Source organism: Mandrillus leucophaeus, unplaced genomic scaffold, assembly GCF_000951045.1.
Source record: "Mandrillus leucophaeus isolate KB7577 unplaced genomic scaffold, Mleu.le_1.0 Scaffold5, whole genome shotgun sequence".
NCBI classification, from domain to species: domain Eukaryota; kingdom Metazoa; phylum Chordata; class Mammalia; order Primates; family Cercopithecidae; genus Mandrillus; species Mandrillus leucophaeus.
Window position 1 is genome coordinate 14,695,561 of NW_012105364.1, and position 16,630 is coordinate 14,712,190.

General features: G+C 36.6%; 1 protein-coding gene across 1 annotated transcript in view; it reads left to right on the top strand.

Annotated features, from left to right (window-relative positions):
* Positions 1-16,630, top strand: part of TSPAN12 (tetraspanin 12) — a 68,835-nt gene that overhangs the window by 29,982 nt on the left and 22,223 nt on the right. Inside the window, exon 5 of the mRNA XM_011995980.1 lies at positions 11,484-11,558. Coding sequence (XP_011851370.1) covers positions 11,484-11,558 — 75 coding nt within the window. The remainder of the gene's footprint in view (positions 1-11,483; positions 11,559-16,630) is intronic.

Here is a 16,630-nt window from a genome sequence, read left to right on the forward strand (position 1 = left end):
GTTTGTGGTGATTCTGGAGAATATAAAAAAATAAAGTATATATCTTGTTTGAAAATAAAAAACGTGATTTAGAAGGAGATACTTTCACGGATGTAGAGTTATAGATAAGCTAAAAAGTTGTTGAGAGCTATTATAGTACGAGTTTTCTTTCTGCCTAATCAAACGTCTTTTAAAACTTCTCATTTCCTAACTTGTTGACTTATGAAAGTGTTTTCATAAAGATGCTAACTATTGGCGGGGCTTAATGGCTCACTCCTGTAATCCCGGCATTTTGGGAGGCCGAGGCAGGTGGATTACTTGAAGTAAAGAGTTCAAGAGCAGCCTGGCCAACGTGGTGAAACCTCATCTCTACTAAAAATACAAAAATTAGCCAGGCATGGTGGTGCATGTCTGTAATCCCAGCTACTTGGGAGGCTGAGACAGGAGAATCACTTGAACCTGGGATGGGGAGGTTGCAGTGAGCCAAGGTCTTGCCGCAGCACTCCAACCTGGGTGAAAGAATGAGACTCTGTCTCCAAAAAAAATTTAATAAAATAAAGATGCTGACTATAGTGAACTCATTCCCCTCTTTTGTTTGGGAAGGATCTGGACACGTTTGGTTAGGTCGGAGTGAGAGGCACAATAAGGGTCAGAATTTTGTGTGGTATTATTTTGGCTGTGTTGCTTGAGATATTGCTAAGGCTCCTTCCTGTTTGCATATTCATGTGTGGGTTTTGGTAATGGGGACCCCTGTCTCACATTCTTAGGAATGGCCCAATAATCTGTATAGATACCCTCTTCAGAAACCAGTAACAGCCTGTAAATCTTTTGAGATAGGGCTGAGCTTGCACACTTTAGCTGACTTAGCTTACCAGGCAATAGACGCCATATACATGGTGACTTCTCTAGTGTGTTTAGATGTTTTATTGACTGACCCTTAATGCCTTACCTCTCATGATGTGCATCATTGACCCTGGGAACTTGTAGCCCTCAGCTACACCAGCACATCCTGGCATAACACATTTCTCTGTCTAGTAGTTTGAACATCACGTGAAGCAAACCCTTACTAATTTGAATTTCACCAACATCTTTAATAAGAAATTAGCTCAGCAATTATTAATGTAAATGAAACTGAAAAGGGGAGTAAATTAAGATACAACTTTAGAAAGAATCTTCAATATTTATTCAAGTACAAGCATGCACAAAGGACTGTACATTTTTAATCTGAGCTTAAATTTCTGCATGTCCTGAGTAGTTATTGATACTGGCGGATTTGGGACGGTCTCTAAGACAAGACTCTTTCTTTAACCATTGGTCTATAGTTCTAGTTTATTTTTCCTAAATCAGGCTGACCTGATTCTATTGACTTAAAAAAAAATTTGTAGAGAGATACTGGACATGGTGAATGATTGGCCTTCAGAAATTACCAAGTGTGTGCTGCTATAGCTAAAACAGAGGCTACGTGTGTTTATGTGTTTTCAGCAGCAAGTACTCTTGAGGTTGGTAGTATTTTATTCCCCATGGATTCCTAATAGAAGGACAGCTGTTCCATTATCTTGTACAAATATTTGGCAATGGAATTCCCTTATTTACTAACTATAAGTAACATAATATTTTTAAACCTCCAATCACTGGGAAAGGAAAAATAAACAACTGCCATAAAGATACTTAGCACTGAAAGTTTGCAGAGTTTAGTATTTGACAGGATAGAGACTGGAGTTTATCATTTATCATTTAGTGAACGTAGGCCTTTCATCAAACTTTTTGTTTATTAAAAGTGTTGGCTATGTAGCATGTAGATAGGAGTCAAAAGGCCTCATGTTTTAAAAATATTAAAATGTCCAGTAAAGGATGTTATATTTTGAAATAACTTTTAGTTGGGGGGGAGATAAATCACAGGTTGTATCAATTTTACAAGATAAGCAAATCTGACTTCTGTGGTTTTAAATCATGTTGAATGTTACTTATGAAAAAAGTCTTTGAGTTTTTAGTTATAAATTCAGAGAACAGTAAGTTAAAATAACTTTATGTTGTTTATACTTTTTACTTTTCTTTCAGTGTAGTAGATTCTTATTGAGGGGGATTCTGTGATACTTGGTTAATTATCTGCTTGCTTGCACAAAAATAAACTTATGTAAAAGTGTTCAAGGAAAACATTACAATTCTTTTAATGTAAAATTCATTTGCAGTGGCATTTATATAGAAAATCAGTTTGGAAAACAGTTGCCTTTTGTATTTGTGGTGAGTTAGATATAGGGTTTTTGTTTTCTTTAGATAATATATATCATAGAGTCCTCCCTTTGTAAAGTTGAAAGGAATGAGGGTGTTAAGTTTTACATGTAGAGAGTATATTAAACACGCTCTTAGTGATTGAAAGTATCTTTTCCTATGTTCTTCAACTGCTTTTACCAAGTTTAATACTTTTCACAAGTTAATACTTTCCACAGTACAGGCACTCAATAAATTGATTGGCTTTGTTAGAGAAGATTGCTAATGAAGAAGATTGTCTTCATTACGTGAATAAAAGACATGAAGATTTTAAAAAGTCAATTTTCCCCAAAGTGAAAGTTATTGAAAATACTTAATACAAAAGCAAATATTGTCTTTTTAGAAAGTTTGTTAATACCCATTATTATCAGTAAAGAAGTAAAGATGTGAAAAGAAAACAATTCAATTTTTCATTCATTCAGAGGCAATAGAATACAAATAAGCAAAATCCAGACTATCATTGAATGAAATTGACAGTAACAGAATTCTAGGTTCTATGATTTTATGACTGAAATGAGCATGAAAAATAATTATATTCAAACTGATTTGGGCAAACTGTATGCATAGTTTGTTTTTGTTTTTGTTTTTGTTTTTGTTTTGAGATGGACTCTCTCTCTGGAGTGCAATGGAGCCATCTCGGCTCACTGCAACCTCCACCTCCCGGATTTAAGCAATTCTCCTGCCTCAGCCTCTCGAGTAGCTGGGACTATAGGTGTGTGCCATCATGCCCAGCTATTTTTTATTTTTTATTTTTTGCATTTTTAGTAGAGATGGGGTTTCACCATGTTGGCTGGGATGGTCTTGATCTCTTGACCTGGTGATCCACCTGCTTTGACCTCCCAAATGTATAGTTTTAATAGGCAATATTGCAGAAGAGTTTCACATTTCAAAGCAGGGTCTAGCCTCAGTATACACTTTTTATATTTTTGTTACACCACTTATATTTTGAATTACTGAGGACACATTTAGGGAAAGGAAGACTGTACCTGAGCAGTTAGAATATTTCCATTCTCCATTCACCTCCTTTACTTCCCATAACCCTGAAGTATAGTTGCACCACTTACAATTTTCTATGTAAAGCATATTCAAAGTCCTTCAGCTACGAAGTCTTTTCTCTTTGGTGTCAAGGCCTGCAGAGGGCTATTGTTAGTTTTAATTTTGTTTTTACTTTTATCAGTGTGCTCCAAGCACATAATTCAGAGAGCTAATTTAGTTCCAAAAGGCTTATGATGAAACATTGCAGTCATTCATCCTGGCATTTTTCCACACCCAAGAGGCAATTGCTTTCAATTTTGTTTGAGCAGATTCCTTTGGAATTTACTTCCATATCTCCAAATCATATATTTATGTAATATCTTTTAGTTTATATAGTTTTTAGTTTTGGCCACTATCCGTTGACTTCCACTTATGGAAGATGAAGAACTGGCAACATTTCCTGCTGTGCCTCCCACCATACTTCCTATCTCACCTCAACTCAGGTATTTCATAATTATGGTTAGATTGGTGTTTACGTGATTATGACCATGTAAATGCTGTTTACAGCTGGATCCGATAAAGCACTGGGTTTACATTTTCTTTCTGGAACGATCTGTTGTTTTTCTTGAAATTCATCAATTTCTTTGTTTTTTGTTTTTATATATTTATGTTTAATTCAACTCTGAATTACTTCCTTCTGTCGTAAGTTTTTTTCTTTATATAGTCAAATATATTGGGCATTTCATCTTTTTTATATATATATATATCTTGAATATATATATCTCTCTCTCAGAACATTCTAGACTTGCTCCAACCTAGGCCTCCTGAAGCTATTGCTATCATGAGATATCCTTTTACTACCATTCTGGAATTTCCTTTGCCTCCCTTTTGTGTTAGACCCTCTGTTTCCTGGATTCCAAGTCATTGTCCTTCTCTGTTTAGTCTCTCGTTTTAGGAAGCGTGTCTTCCAGTAATTTCCAGAAAAAAATATTCATAGTAGGTTTTTTAAAGTCTCTGTCCCTGAAAATGGCTTTATAAACCCTCATGCTTTAATTCTGATGGCTATACAATTCCAGATTGGAAATTACTTTTTCCTCAGAAATTTGAAGACACTTGTCTGCTGTCCTTAAGAAGTCCACTGCTATTTTGGTTTGATTTGAGTCTTGAACCTTTGTAGGAAACGTATGTACATTTGACCTTCAATTTTGTGTTTCTAGTACTGTACTTTGTCATCTGTTATACCTGCTGTCCCCAGTCCTGACTCTCTGTTTTAGTGTCTCCACTTCCTTAAGCACCTCTATTGGTGAAGGTAGGGTAGTCACCCTGCTACATAGGATGGGAGAGGGGCCTGTGTTGGGGGTCAGGTCTAACTTCTTCCTAAATGGGGTTTTCAACAAGTCCTTCTCTCTTTATCCCCACCTCAGAGCTGCCAATACATGAGTATTTTGGGGACTCTGTGATGTGAATCAGGTCTTCCCACTATTGCTTTATCATTCACCTTTTGGGGGACTGCTGATAAATTTGTCACTCTGCTCTCTGCTTTGCACTTTTCCAAAATATACTCGCTGTTGTCTCCTTTTCCTTTTTTCAGTTTTCTCTGGGATTATGCCTTTTAAAATATCCCTTTACTATTGTTTTAGTGAAGTTTCAAGGGGAAGAAGGGATAAGGGCAAGTGTTGAATCTGCTTTCTTTAGGGGGAAATCCTAGGGGGTGGTGGTATCAGGGAAGCAGATCATTTTTATAAATAAATGTTTCTTTAAGAGAAGGGTCTTCCTTGAGATTTTACTATTTTGACTGCATACATATAGTGATGTGAAATAACTTTAAAAGTGGGGGGTGGGGGGGTGGGAATGAATCCTCTTTGTTTCTACGAGGGGATGCATTTACCCACACATCCCCAAGGGCTTAAATAGGAAGGTGGGTGTCCTGCCCTTCCTTTCCTCCTCAGACACTTTCAGTGGACAAAGGGACTAGTAACATGTCATTCTGGTCATTCTGTGACCAACGTCAGTTTGTTTAAGATAACAGACAAATTGATTTCACTACTTTTAAAAAAGAAGTGGCATTCCCCACCCTCCACACCCATCCTGCTTTAGTTTTGTAATAAAAATGTTTTGGAAAATACCAAATACAGTCTCACTGGACAGGGATTTTACTAAAAGTTCATGTAATAGCCTTTGGGATTAGACACCCTTTTGTGGGAGTGACACTGATAGTCTCAGGAGGATGAGCAATTGTATACACCGTCATTCTCGTCCTCTACTCCTAATTACCTCTACTCAAGAAACATATATTGAGTGTCTGCTATGTGCCAGGTAGTGTGGTAAGTATTTAAACCACAATGATACCTCTTGTTCATGTGGAGTTGTGTTCTAGTAGAAATTATGATATGGTTAATAATGGCTACTTTTTAGGAAGTGCTTACAAGGAAGCAGCACTTTACCTTATGGAATCTTTTGCACAGCATTGCAAGGTAATTTTAACATTCTCACTTTACAAATGAGGAGACTGAGGTGTAGTGGTTTGCCCAAGACTAGCCAACGGATATGTCAAGTAACCAAAATCTGAAGCCAGGTCTATTTTATTTCAAAGCCTATGTTCTTCCATTTTTACAGCTTATTTTTTTTTTAAGTCAACAAGACAATTTCACATACATTGTTTTATTTAATCTTCTATTACCTAAAACATGAAGGCACCCATCTTTGAACTGAAAGTTATTTATTCTCAGCTTCAGTGACTTGGTGAAAAAATATGATTGATTACATCATTTAGGGGGTGTATCCTATTATCAGAATGCTGTGTTAGATTCATTTTTTTTTTTCCTAAATGTAGGTTTAGGAATAAAACTTATTTGTGGAACACAAGTTTTAGTTGGTCTGTAGTAAGGGAGCTTAGATATTTTCAGGAACCCTGTATTGAACAATTTTTTCAAAGCAAGTAAAATAGTTTATAATGGAAATAATGACATTCTAATTTCCTGTATAGACATGTATTTATTCATTCTTCATTGTTTAAAATGTTTAGATGGTAGTAGCTTGAGATGGGGAGAGTTTGCATATTACTCCCTTTCTTTCACTTGTAAATTGCATTAAATGTTTAAAGGCATATTGGATTATTACAGCGTAATCTACAGAAAAGACACTGGTAAAAGAGAGGCAATGTTTAAAATAGAAATGTATAGGCAGAAGTTAAGGGGAGTCAAATGTTAATAAGACACTCAAGGTTCAAATTAGAGAAACCCAAGGGAACACTGAAATTGGTCTTAGTCGGTAAACTGGTCATTATTTCCACTGACATTCCACCCAGTACCTGCTGTGTGACAGGTGCTGCTTGGACAATGGGGATAAAATAATGTTTAAGAACAAGATCCTTGCCAGCCAGAACTGATGATCTGGCAGTGGAGGGAGCACTGTGACTTATGAGTAGGGCAGCCAAGTGGTTTACAAGCCAAAGTCTCTGAGACCTGAAATACAGCAGACAAGGAAACCCCGACACACAGAGGGAGGGAGAAAAGTAATAAAATAAAGAATCGGAGGTAAAATACTGGAAAACAGTGATGAGGCAGACACTGCGGCACACTGCAGAGAATGAAGGCTACGTATGGAAAGAGAGGACAAGTCATTATGGATGTTGTTTCACAGACTAGTACAGAATAGCATTTTTTACAATGCTTTCCATTTTCCAAAGCATTTTCACATATATCAAATCAACCTTGATGGAAACTATAAAAGGGGGTTCTTTTTTATCTTTATCAGGCAGATAAGCAAACTGACACAAAGATAGTTAAATGGTTTGCTAAAGATCACACAATATGTTTCAGAGCTGGTTTTGAACTTAAATCTAACTCCAAAGTCAGAGCACTTTTCATCGTTCTAGAAAGAAAACCCACTAGGAGAAGATAGGGTGAGTTGCTCTGCAAACTAGACTGGTACATACCATCTCGTTAAACCATATGCATTGGGAAAGCAAGAAACACGAGAAACACTTGCTGCCACCATCAGGGGAGAGACGTACATGTTCCCAGTAATGTTGAAGATAACAGGTGTCTGTGTGGTGAAATTGATATGGATGTACACTTCATACCATAACACAACTCAGCAGGAGCGGTGTTTAATTCTGGGCTAATTTTGTTATTAAATTAAGGATTAGCATCATGCTTTATAGATGCTTCAAATCTAGCTCTTAAACTAAATAACAGCTGAGTGATTCTCAGTGCAATAATCAGTATGAGAATGACTTTATCAAGGACTGAGATCTCGCCACAAAAGAAAATTTAGGGGTAGATGCAGATGGTGTATTTATCCTGTATTAAGGATGAATTTGACATTTAATGTTTTCCTTGGAATTGGAACACTGGATGTTTCAGGCTACAGCAATAACAACGAAGAAAAGACAGCTGACCGTGAAGCTGCAACATCATTTGTAAAAATATTTTATTTGAATCAAATTTTAAATTTAATTTATTCCAAGAAAGTGTTATAATGTTGATGGAACTTGTCTTTTCAACCTCAAAGTCAAACAAATCAGCGTTCCTGAGTGTTAGTGGAATAAAGAAAAAAAATTATTTTGTATGAGAGAACTGGCATCATATGAACCCACTGGAAATCTGAAAGATACAATCATTTTAGAGCTTTCCCAGAGTTAAGAGCATCCAGCTCATAGGAAACTTATCCCCTCCGTACCAATCATGGGCTACATTTGCGAACTGATTAATGACTCCAAGAGGCAGAAAATGAGAGAATATTCAAGTAGGATTTAAAAGGTTATAAAACCTGTCTAGAAATTTACGTGGTTATCCTCAAGGCAAAGTCTGGGAATTTCCTATTTTTTAAATAATAATCATCATCCATGTCCGTGTTTTATTGATAAACATATCTTGCCTTTTCAGGGATGCTTTGGTTTTCATTGTAGCCAGACGTCAAATATGAAACAAATTTAGGTTAAGAATCTGAGACGCAAAAAATGTCTCATAGTTTAATTTTTCTCTGGAGTCTCACTGTCTCTAAGGGTCTTTTCTTATCAAAGATTAGAAAAGTGATCTAGTATGTAGTTACTGAACATTTGGTCTCTTTGTAACATAAGATGCAAATATAATATTTTTTATGTCTAGAAATCTCTTCAGTAAAGCATTAAAGAAAGTTTGGAGAAAAATTGGCTTGAAGTACTATGCTCACAACATTTCTTCTAATCATACTTTTACGGCTGAAATCTTTAAAGTAAGGCCTAGAAATAACAGTACTTTGAAATGATATCTGAGTATATTAAAGCTGACCATGAATACTATGTATGCCAAAAATAAAAGTAGCTTGCAAAATGAGATCCCCTTAACAAAGTACTACTTTATCCTTTGAACCAACAGTTATTTTGAAGCTGTGTTATTGTCTGAGAGATTATGCAGTTATGTATTCTTTATTTTTCATTTGAAAGAAGTAGGAGGGAACCATACTAAAACAATAGCAATGATTTATATTTTTAAATCATAGGAGATGTGTTACGGTAGTAGAAAATCAGCCCCGTTTTCTGTATCTTATACTCCACTCCCCCTTTTATTAGCAAATATTATAAATAAAGAAACTTTAAGTTTGAATCCTGATGGCTCACAATCCTAATTCAGTCCACTTTTTCCATCTTCTTTCCTTCATTCTACTTCTGCAATCTTTTATTTGATTCATCACACCTTGCTTTTCTACAGGTCATTTTTTCACAAAATTGCTAGAATTATGTTTTTATAATGTACATTAGATCATGCCACCTGCTAATGGGTTTGAATTACCCATAGAATAAAATCCAAAATCCTTTCCATGGCTCATAATGATCTGTTTTCTTTGCACCTCATAACATCTACTTGCATACCCTGTATCCCATCCCACTCTTTCTGTGTGCCAGTTACCATTGAGTTTTTAACCAGCTAGCCCACCATGCAAGGCCACATCACACTTGGTATTTCCTCTTCCTGGATTGCTTTTTTTCTGAAGTCTTAACAGCATTGCTTCTTTCTTGTCTGTACTGACTCATTTTAAAGATCCCCTTTATAAAAAGACCTTCCCTGATCACCCAGTCCAAGGTAGCTCCCAGTCCTACTCACTATCATACCACTCTGCTTTGTTTGCATTTATTCTTCTACTTAACAAATACTCATTGAACACCTATTATGTGATGAGGAATGCAAGAAAGTACCTGCCCTTAGTAGAGCTTTCAGTCCAGTGAAGGAGGATATTCACAAATCGTCACTACCTGGTACTCCCACCCTGACCTCCCACTGTAAATAGAATGGAATATTCATAATTGCAATGAAGTTTTATTCCTGCTGAAATTAGTGAGGATGATTTTCAGAGAGCTTGTTCTTTCTCGTATACTTGCGGCTTGCCTCTGTAAAATTACCACCACAACTGGGCAAGGTGTGACACAGGAACACAGCTACAGTGATCCAGTGCTCCCAAATTCATTATGCCCATTCTTGTGGAAGTCCCATTATCTGCTGTTTAATTTTCTTGTTTGTAAAATGAGGTAGCCTTATCTATTTCACAGGATTCTTGAGTGAATTAATTGTGAAAGTACTTGATAAACAGAGCACTATCCAAAAGTTGTTGTTTTTTTCTAATCATAATAATGGTTTTCAATTCCATCCTTGGCTATGTGGGCTTCAAATCTACACTTTTTTTTTTTTTTTTCGAGGCAGGTTCTCTCTCTGTCACCCAGGCTGAAGTGCTGTGGCATGATCATAGCTCACTACAGCCTCAATCTCCTGGGCTCAAGTAATCCTCCCACCTCAGCTTCCCAAAGTGTTAGGATTACAAACACACACCACCCTGCCTGGATAATTTTCTTTGTTTCTTCTTTTTTTTCTTTTTGTAGATATGGGGTCTCATTATATTTTCCAGGCTGGTTTCAAATTCCTGGGCTCGAGCGACTCTCCTGCCTCCCAAAACCCAAACGTTGAGATTACAGGCCTGAGCCGCCACACTCAGCCGAGTCTACATTTTTGATAGTTAGATAAACATTTTTATGTTAATCAAATAAAATTAGATTTTTTATCTTCCCACAGAGCTATTTACCCCTCCCAATTTCTCTGCTTTGGTGAAATACATCATTGTCTTCCATTCTAAATTCAATGAGTCTAATGCCTTGTCAATTTTCTTTTCCTATACCTTTTAAAATGATTCTTTTCTGCCTATTTGCAAGGCTACCATCTAAGTTCAGCTGCTCACTTCATGCCTCCTCTTGTGCTACCTTCTAAGGGATCTTCACCCTCCCCCTTAGCAAACTTCCTTTTTCCAAATCATTGAGAACTTTGCCTTTATTTCATCAGTTTATAATGTCGTTCCCCTATTCAGAACCTTTGAAAGATGCTACCTTAATGCCTGAATGATGGATTTAAAATTCACTAGTGTATTATTTAAAGTTCACCATAATCTGGCTTCAGTCCATCTTTCCCATTTGATCGCTTCTCATTCCTCTTTCTGACCACCCCACTCTAGCTAGATGGATCTGTTTCCTGTTCCCTGATTCTTTGCTTGACTTTGCAGCTGCCTCTGCACACTTGTTCATGGCTTTTATTTACCTGGTATTCTCTCTTCTCTTCTTTGTTCCAATCCTTTTCACCTTTTGGAACACTGCATATTTCTCTATTTCATAGGAATCTTGAATTTTTATCTCCATTTCTGTTTTTGACATTGTATTAAACTTTGTGTTATTTTTTGCCTATGCGTGCCTTATCAGAATTTTGATATTCTTTTGTATCCCAAGTGCCTTCCCCATAATAGAAACTTACTATATAAAGTGTCAACACTGGTTGAGATTTTGTTCTATGTTGTGCTTTTTCTAAGAATGCAAAGGAGACGTCCCACCCCCATTGCCTAGAAGAGTAAGTTAAATTCTGCTCATGGGCAGAGCATTGAACTTGTTGACTGCACCCCGTCCACTTTGAAAGGACTTAGGTCCCCTTTCTTGGAGAACTTGATTAAAGTTTATCAGACTAGAACATGTAAATTCTTATTTATCCTAATGAAAGTAGTGGCATTTATAAAAGATTTTTCTCAGGAGATGGCTAATAAACTATGACTCACTGAGATGAATATTCAATGTTATCTGCAGATATTTCTAAATTTGCTGAAAATTTCCCCATCTGCTTCTGAGGGGCGTCATGAAAACTCGCCTCTGTTTTCTTGTTCACTAGGTAAACATAATACCAAGTTTGTCTTTGAGGAGCCTACTTTATTTTGGTGCTATAATAACAGCATACTTTTCTGTTTTTCTACAGTACTTTGGAAGTTTGCTTGTCATTTTCTGCGTAGAACTGGCTTGTGGCGTTTGGACATATGAACAGGAACTTATGGTGAGTTCAATATAGATATAACCATAATCTAAAACAACAGTTCAACCTTTTAAATTAGATACTTGTATTAGTTCATTTTTACACTGCTATGAAAGAACTACCCAAGACCGGGTAATTTATAAAGGAAAGGCTTTAGTTAACTAACAGTTCAGCATGGCTGAGGAAGCCTCAGGAAACTTACAATCATGGCAAAAGGTGAAGAGGAAGCAAGGCACTTTCTTCACATGGTGGGAGGAAGGAGAAGTGTTTAGCGAAGGGGGAAGAGCCCCTAATAAAACCATCAGATCTCGTGGGAACTCACCCACTATCAAAAGAACAGCTTGAGGGAAACCGCCCCCATGATTCAATTACCTCCACCTAGTCTGTCTCTTGACATTGACATGTGGGGATAGGGGAATTACGATTCAAGATGAGATTTGGGTGGGGACACAAAGCCTAACCATATCAATACTTTAGAGTAATTTAGGCACATGATTATTAATTTGAATGTTTATGCTACATGATAACAGTTAATAGTCCCAATACTTCTGAAAGCTAACACTTTCTTTTCTGTGTCTGAAGCACATTTCCAAGTCATAATTTGTAAAATTTTCTTTGGTATACTCTGTATATGTCTTTAATTCCACAGGCTGCTTAAACATGGGTATCATAGACTAAAAATAGTATATGTTCTAAAATAATTTTACCAATTTTGGAGTTAATAATAGAAAAGATTCATATTCGCAAATGATTAGTCTGAAAATTCTTGAACACCTACATAAAGCCTTTTAAAATGCTGACTGCAATAGTGAACAGATGACTAGGAAGCCTACATCTCCTGTTTGCAACAGGCAGAACCATTTTCCACCTTAAGTAAGAGGTGTATTTGAAGAGTTGCTGTGTGGTTAGCACAATCTAGAAGCACTCTCACAGTTCCACACTTGGCTACTTGAATATAGCTCTTCATTTTTTCTCTTTTATTTCAGCAGTTGAAATGGCTGGGACAACTTTTATAGCTAGCATAAATGAGCATGAAATTTCTCAGTCTTAAGATTTTTACTAGTCATGTTTTTAGTTACCACTTGCACTTCACCCTTGCACTCACTGGGTATTATTACTTATTAACATTTGCTTACTTCATTGAGGGAAATTACTGCATTTATTGCTAGTGATGTCGAACGCTTTTGCATGTCTGTGAATGCTCTTTGTTTTCGTCGAGGAAGGCCAGACTTTTTCCCCATAAACTTTGTAGAGTAATTCTGTTTTAGTAAAATGGTGTTTTTCCATGTGTAGCTCTTGGGCCATCTGCAGTAGGAGCCACCCAGGATGATTCTTAAAAGTGTGCATTATTGGGCTCCAGCCCAGATGTGCTCAGTCAGAATGGAGGGGAAGGCAGGGAGGAAAGGGCAAGGACTGGGCATTTGCATCTGTGACAAGTTCCCTAGGACGTCTTCAACATTTTAAAATGTAGTGACTCTCTAGAAGGGACAGAGATTATATTGTATTTGTTTCAGAGTGAAGAGAGTCATTTCGCAATTGAACAGTAAAATATAAGTCATTTCTGGTGCTGATATACTCTTCAAAGATTCTTTGGTGAATCTACCATTGTGCTTTGAGACTGTTTTGAATACTAAGTAGTAACCACAGACCAGTGGCTACTCTACACACTCCAATTTACATGTCAGTGATGCTTTGGCACACTCACACATATGTTTCTCTGTGAAGACACTCATGCTTCCAGTGTTCAACAGCACTAAGCAAGTAGAGAGTTCCTGAAAAGGTGAAAAGTTAGCTCAGATTCTAACTAGTTTAATAAAAAGTTCAGAGCACTTATTAACATGAACTCTCCCGTTTATATAGGAACTTGTTTGCTGTCTTTGAAAATCATGTTTTCTCCCCATCCCTGGAAATTTTATTAGGGCATTGAAAAAGTACTCGGCTCCAGAGAATCCGTTTCTGTGGTTTACTGGTCAAAAGATTGTCTCTCTTATTTTTTTCTGTTTTCAAGTGATAAATGTGTCTCCTTGACATTTAAACCATAGAGAGTATATCTTATCATTAGTTCTGGATCCTGTTACCTCAGCTTTTTATTGTGTTCTGTTTGGTAATTAAAAGGATTTTAGCAATTGGTTTACTTTCTTGCGGATTTTAAACATGGGCATTAGAGTGTATATGCCATACTAATATTTGGTAAATCTTCCAAGATACAGCAAGTTCAAAATGATTTCGCTTAAGATGGTTGAAATGAAATGTTTTGATTTTAAAGTAATTCTAAGAAATACGAAGAAATTGAAATGAATGTATACTTATTTAGATACTTTCTTCTTCTTTTTTTTTTTTTTTTTTTGAGACGGAGTCTCGCTCTGTCGCCCAGGCTGGAGTGCAGTGGCCGGATCTCAGCTCACTGCAAGCTCCGCCTCCCGGGTTCACGCCATTCTCCTGCCTCAGCCTCCCAAGTAGCTGGGACTTCAGGCGCCCGCCACCTTGTCCGGCTAGTTTTTTGTATTTTTTAGTAGAGACGGGGTTTCACCGTGTTAGCCAGGATGGTCTCGATCTCCTGACCTCGTGATCCACCCGTCTCGGCCTCCCAAAGTGCTGGGATTACAGGCTTGAGCCACCGCGCCCGGCCTAGATACTTTCTTCTATTCTTCTAAGAGACCATCTACGATTAGCTCCTGAGTACTGCAGTACTAAATAGGTGCCCACTACCATTCCAGTTGAGGGCATGCATCACTGTTTTGCTTTTGCAAATCTTTCCCATTACATCACCAGAATGGAGCAAGGGCTGTTTAAAAGTGAAATGTAAAAGCAGTTCTTTAAAAAAAGTTTGTCAGGTTTTTTATTGCTTTTGCACTAATAGCAGTGTGAATGAAAAGTACCATTAAAGTTTATTATCTGCCAAATTTTGCAGAACCCAGCCTTTACATAGAATGGGCTTTGTGCTTTTAGCTGTTCCATGCAAGGAACCAATCAACCTGTGTGTTACTTTATGGCCAGACCTCAGTATTTGTGCCAGAACCTCAATGGTCTCTTCTGTTTTCTTCCACATTTGGTCTCAGATTGTTCGTGGTCACAATAAGGAAACAACCTGTATTTATTTTAGAAGGTAAAGTTTTAAAAAATTGATATATTAACTAAATCAAGTGACTTGACATCAGATAATCTGCTTTCTCATTTCTGTTTTTTTATACTATTCACCTTCTATTCATTATTCCTTTTCTAGATAAAATCCATCAATGATATAGTTTCAGATTGTACATTTCTAGATAATTTACTTCACTTCCATTTATTTTATGCCCAAAGGGTTATGAGATAATACTAATTTATGGTGAGTAGTTTGAACTTTGACTAGTTCCCTGAACCTTGTTGAAGGCATATGTGAACACAGAGTACACCCATTTTGCTCATTATTTGGGGAAAAAAATGTGTGGCCAAGTGTTTGGATGTTTTATTGTATATTTCCAAGTAATCAAAAAAAAAAAAGTTAACAAAGGAAAAAAATGAAGAATTTCTGTGGTCAGGAATTTTGAAACTGCTTCTATTGATATGATTATCTTAAAAAATAAGATTTTATAATAATCCTAATCTCTAGTTCTGTTGGAGCCTTATTTGCTCATGTCTGCCTTTTTTCCTTTTTGGTTCTTGATCTTTGTGTTATTTATTGAATGTCAAGCTTGCTTTACTAAGCCCAGTCTATATTACTTCATAGATCAGATGGGAATGTCCGTCCAGTTTCCCAGAGTTGCTTTAATACTATGTATGTAATGAGATTAGCATTTGTATACCTCCATTTCTCATGGCCCTGGAGTAAAATCATAGCTTGATATACTGACCAGATTTCTGGCCAGCAATGACTGTTGTATTGTATTGCATTACAACAATGACTGTGGTATTGTGTACCTAAAGCTCTGTCATGATTAAATTCTCTGCAATAGACATGGTGCTAGGTGATTGGAGAATAGAAGCACAGAAATACTTTAAGAACTGTTCTTTCTTTTTTATTATTTTTAATTTTTTTATTTCAATAGGTTCTTGGGTAACAGGTGGTATTTGCTTACATTAATAAGTTCTTTAGCAGTGATTTCTGAGATTTTCGTGCATCCATCACCTGAGCAGTGTACACTATACTCAATGTGTAGTCTTTTATCCCTCATCCCGCTCCCATCCTTCCTCCTGAGTCCCCAAAGTCCATTGTGTCATTCTTATGGCTTTGTGTCTTATAGCTTAGCTCCCACATATGAGTGAGAACATACGATGCTTAGTTTTCCATTCCTGAGTTACTTCACTTAGAATATTGGTCTCCAATTCCATCCAGGTTGCTGTGAATGCCATTATTTTTCTCCTTTTTATGGCTGAATAGTATTCCATGGTATATATATTTTCTTTATCCACTCATTGATTGATGGGCATTTGGGCTATTTCCACATTTTTACAAATGCAAACTGTGCTGCTATAAACATGAGTTTGCAAGTATCTTTTTCGTATAATGACTTATTTTCCTCTGGGTAGATACCTAGGAATGGGATTGCTGGATCAAATGATAGGTCTACTTTTAATTCCTTAAGGAATCTCCACCCTGTTTTCCATAGTGGCTGTGCTAGTTTACATTCCCACCAACAGTGTAAAAGTGGAGAACTGTTCTTTCTTAAATTCTAATATACCTCCTAATTACAACTTTTGAAAAAGTGTTGACAAAATTATCCCAGAGTGAGGCTTAACTTGAGTCAAAGTCTTTCCCTTTTTAATTCTTTCCCCTTTGTTTTAGTACTATTATCTGCAGTTGCTTAAAAGAGCAAAAACTTCATAGCATTTTGAAGTCAAATTAAGGGCATTTCTCTGCAGAGGTTATTTGTTATGTGAAAATTTTCAGTATGTCTGTAGAATGTACAGTTAATTACTTGTTTGTGATTTCCTTGAGCATTAAAGTGATTTCTCATTTTTTTCGTTAGTACAAAATACCTAATCATTTATCACAAAAATCTACACACTGAGATTGTCCAAAAACTACATTGAATACTCTGAGCTAAATTTAGGCCACAAGCAAATATAAATTTAAAATAGTATTTGTCAATTATAAGTCATTCCGAGTGTGT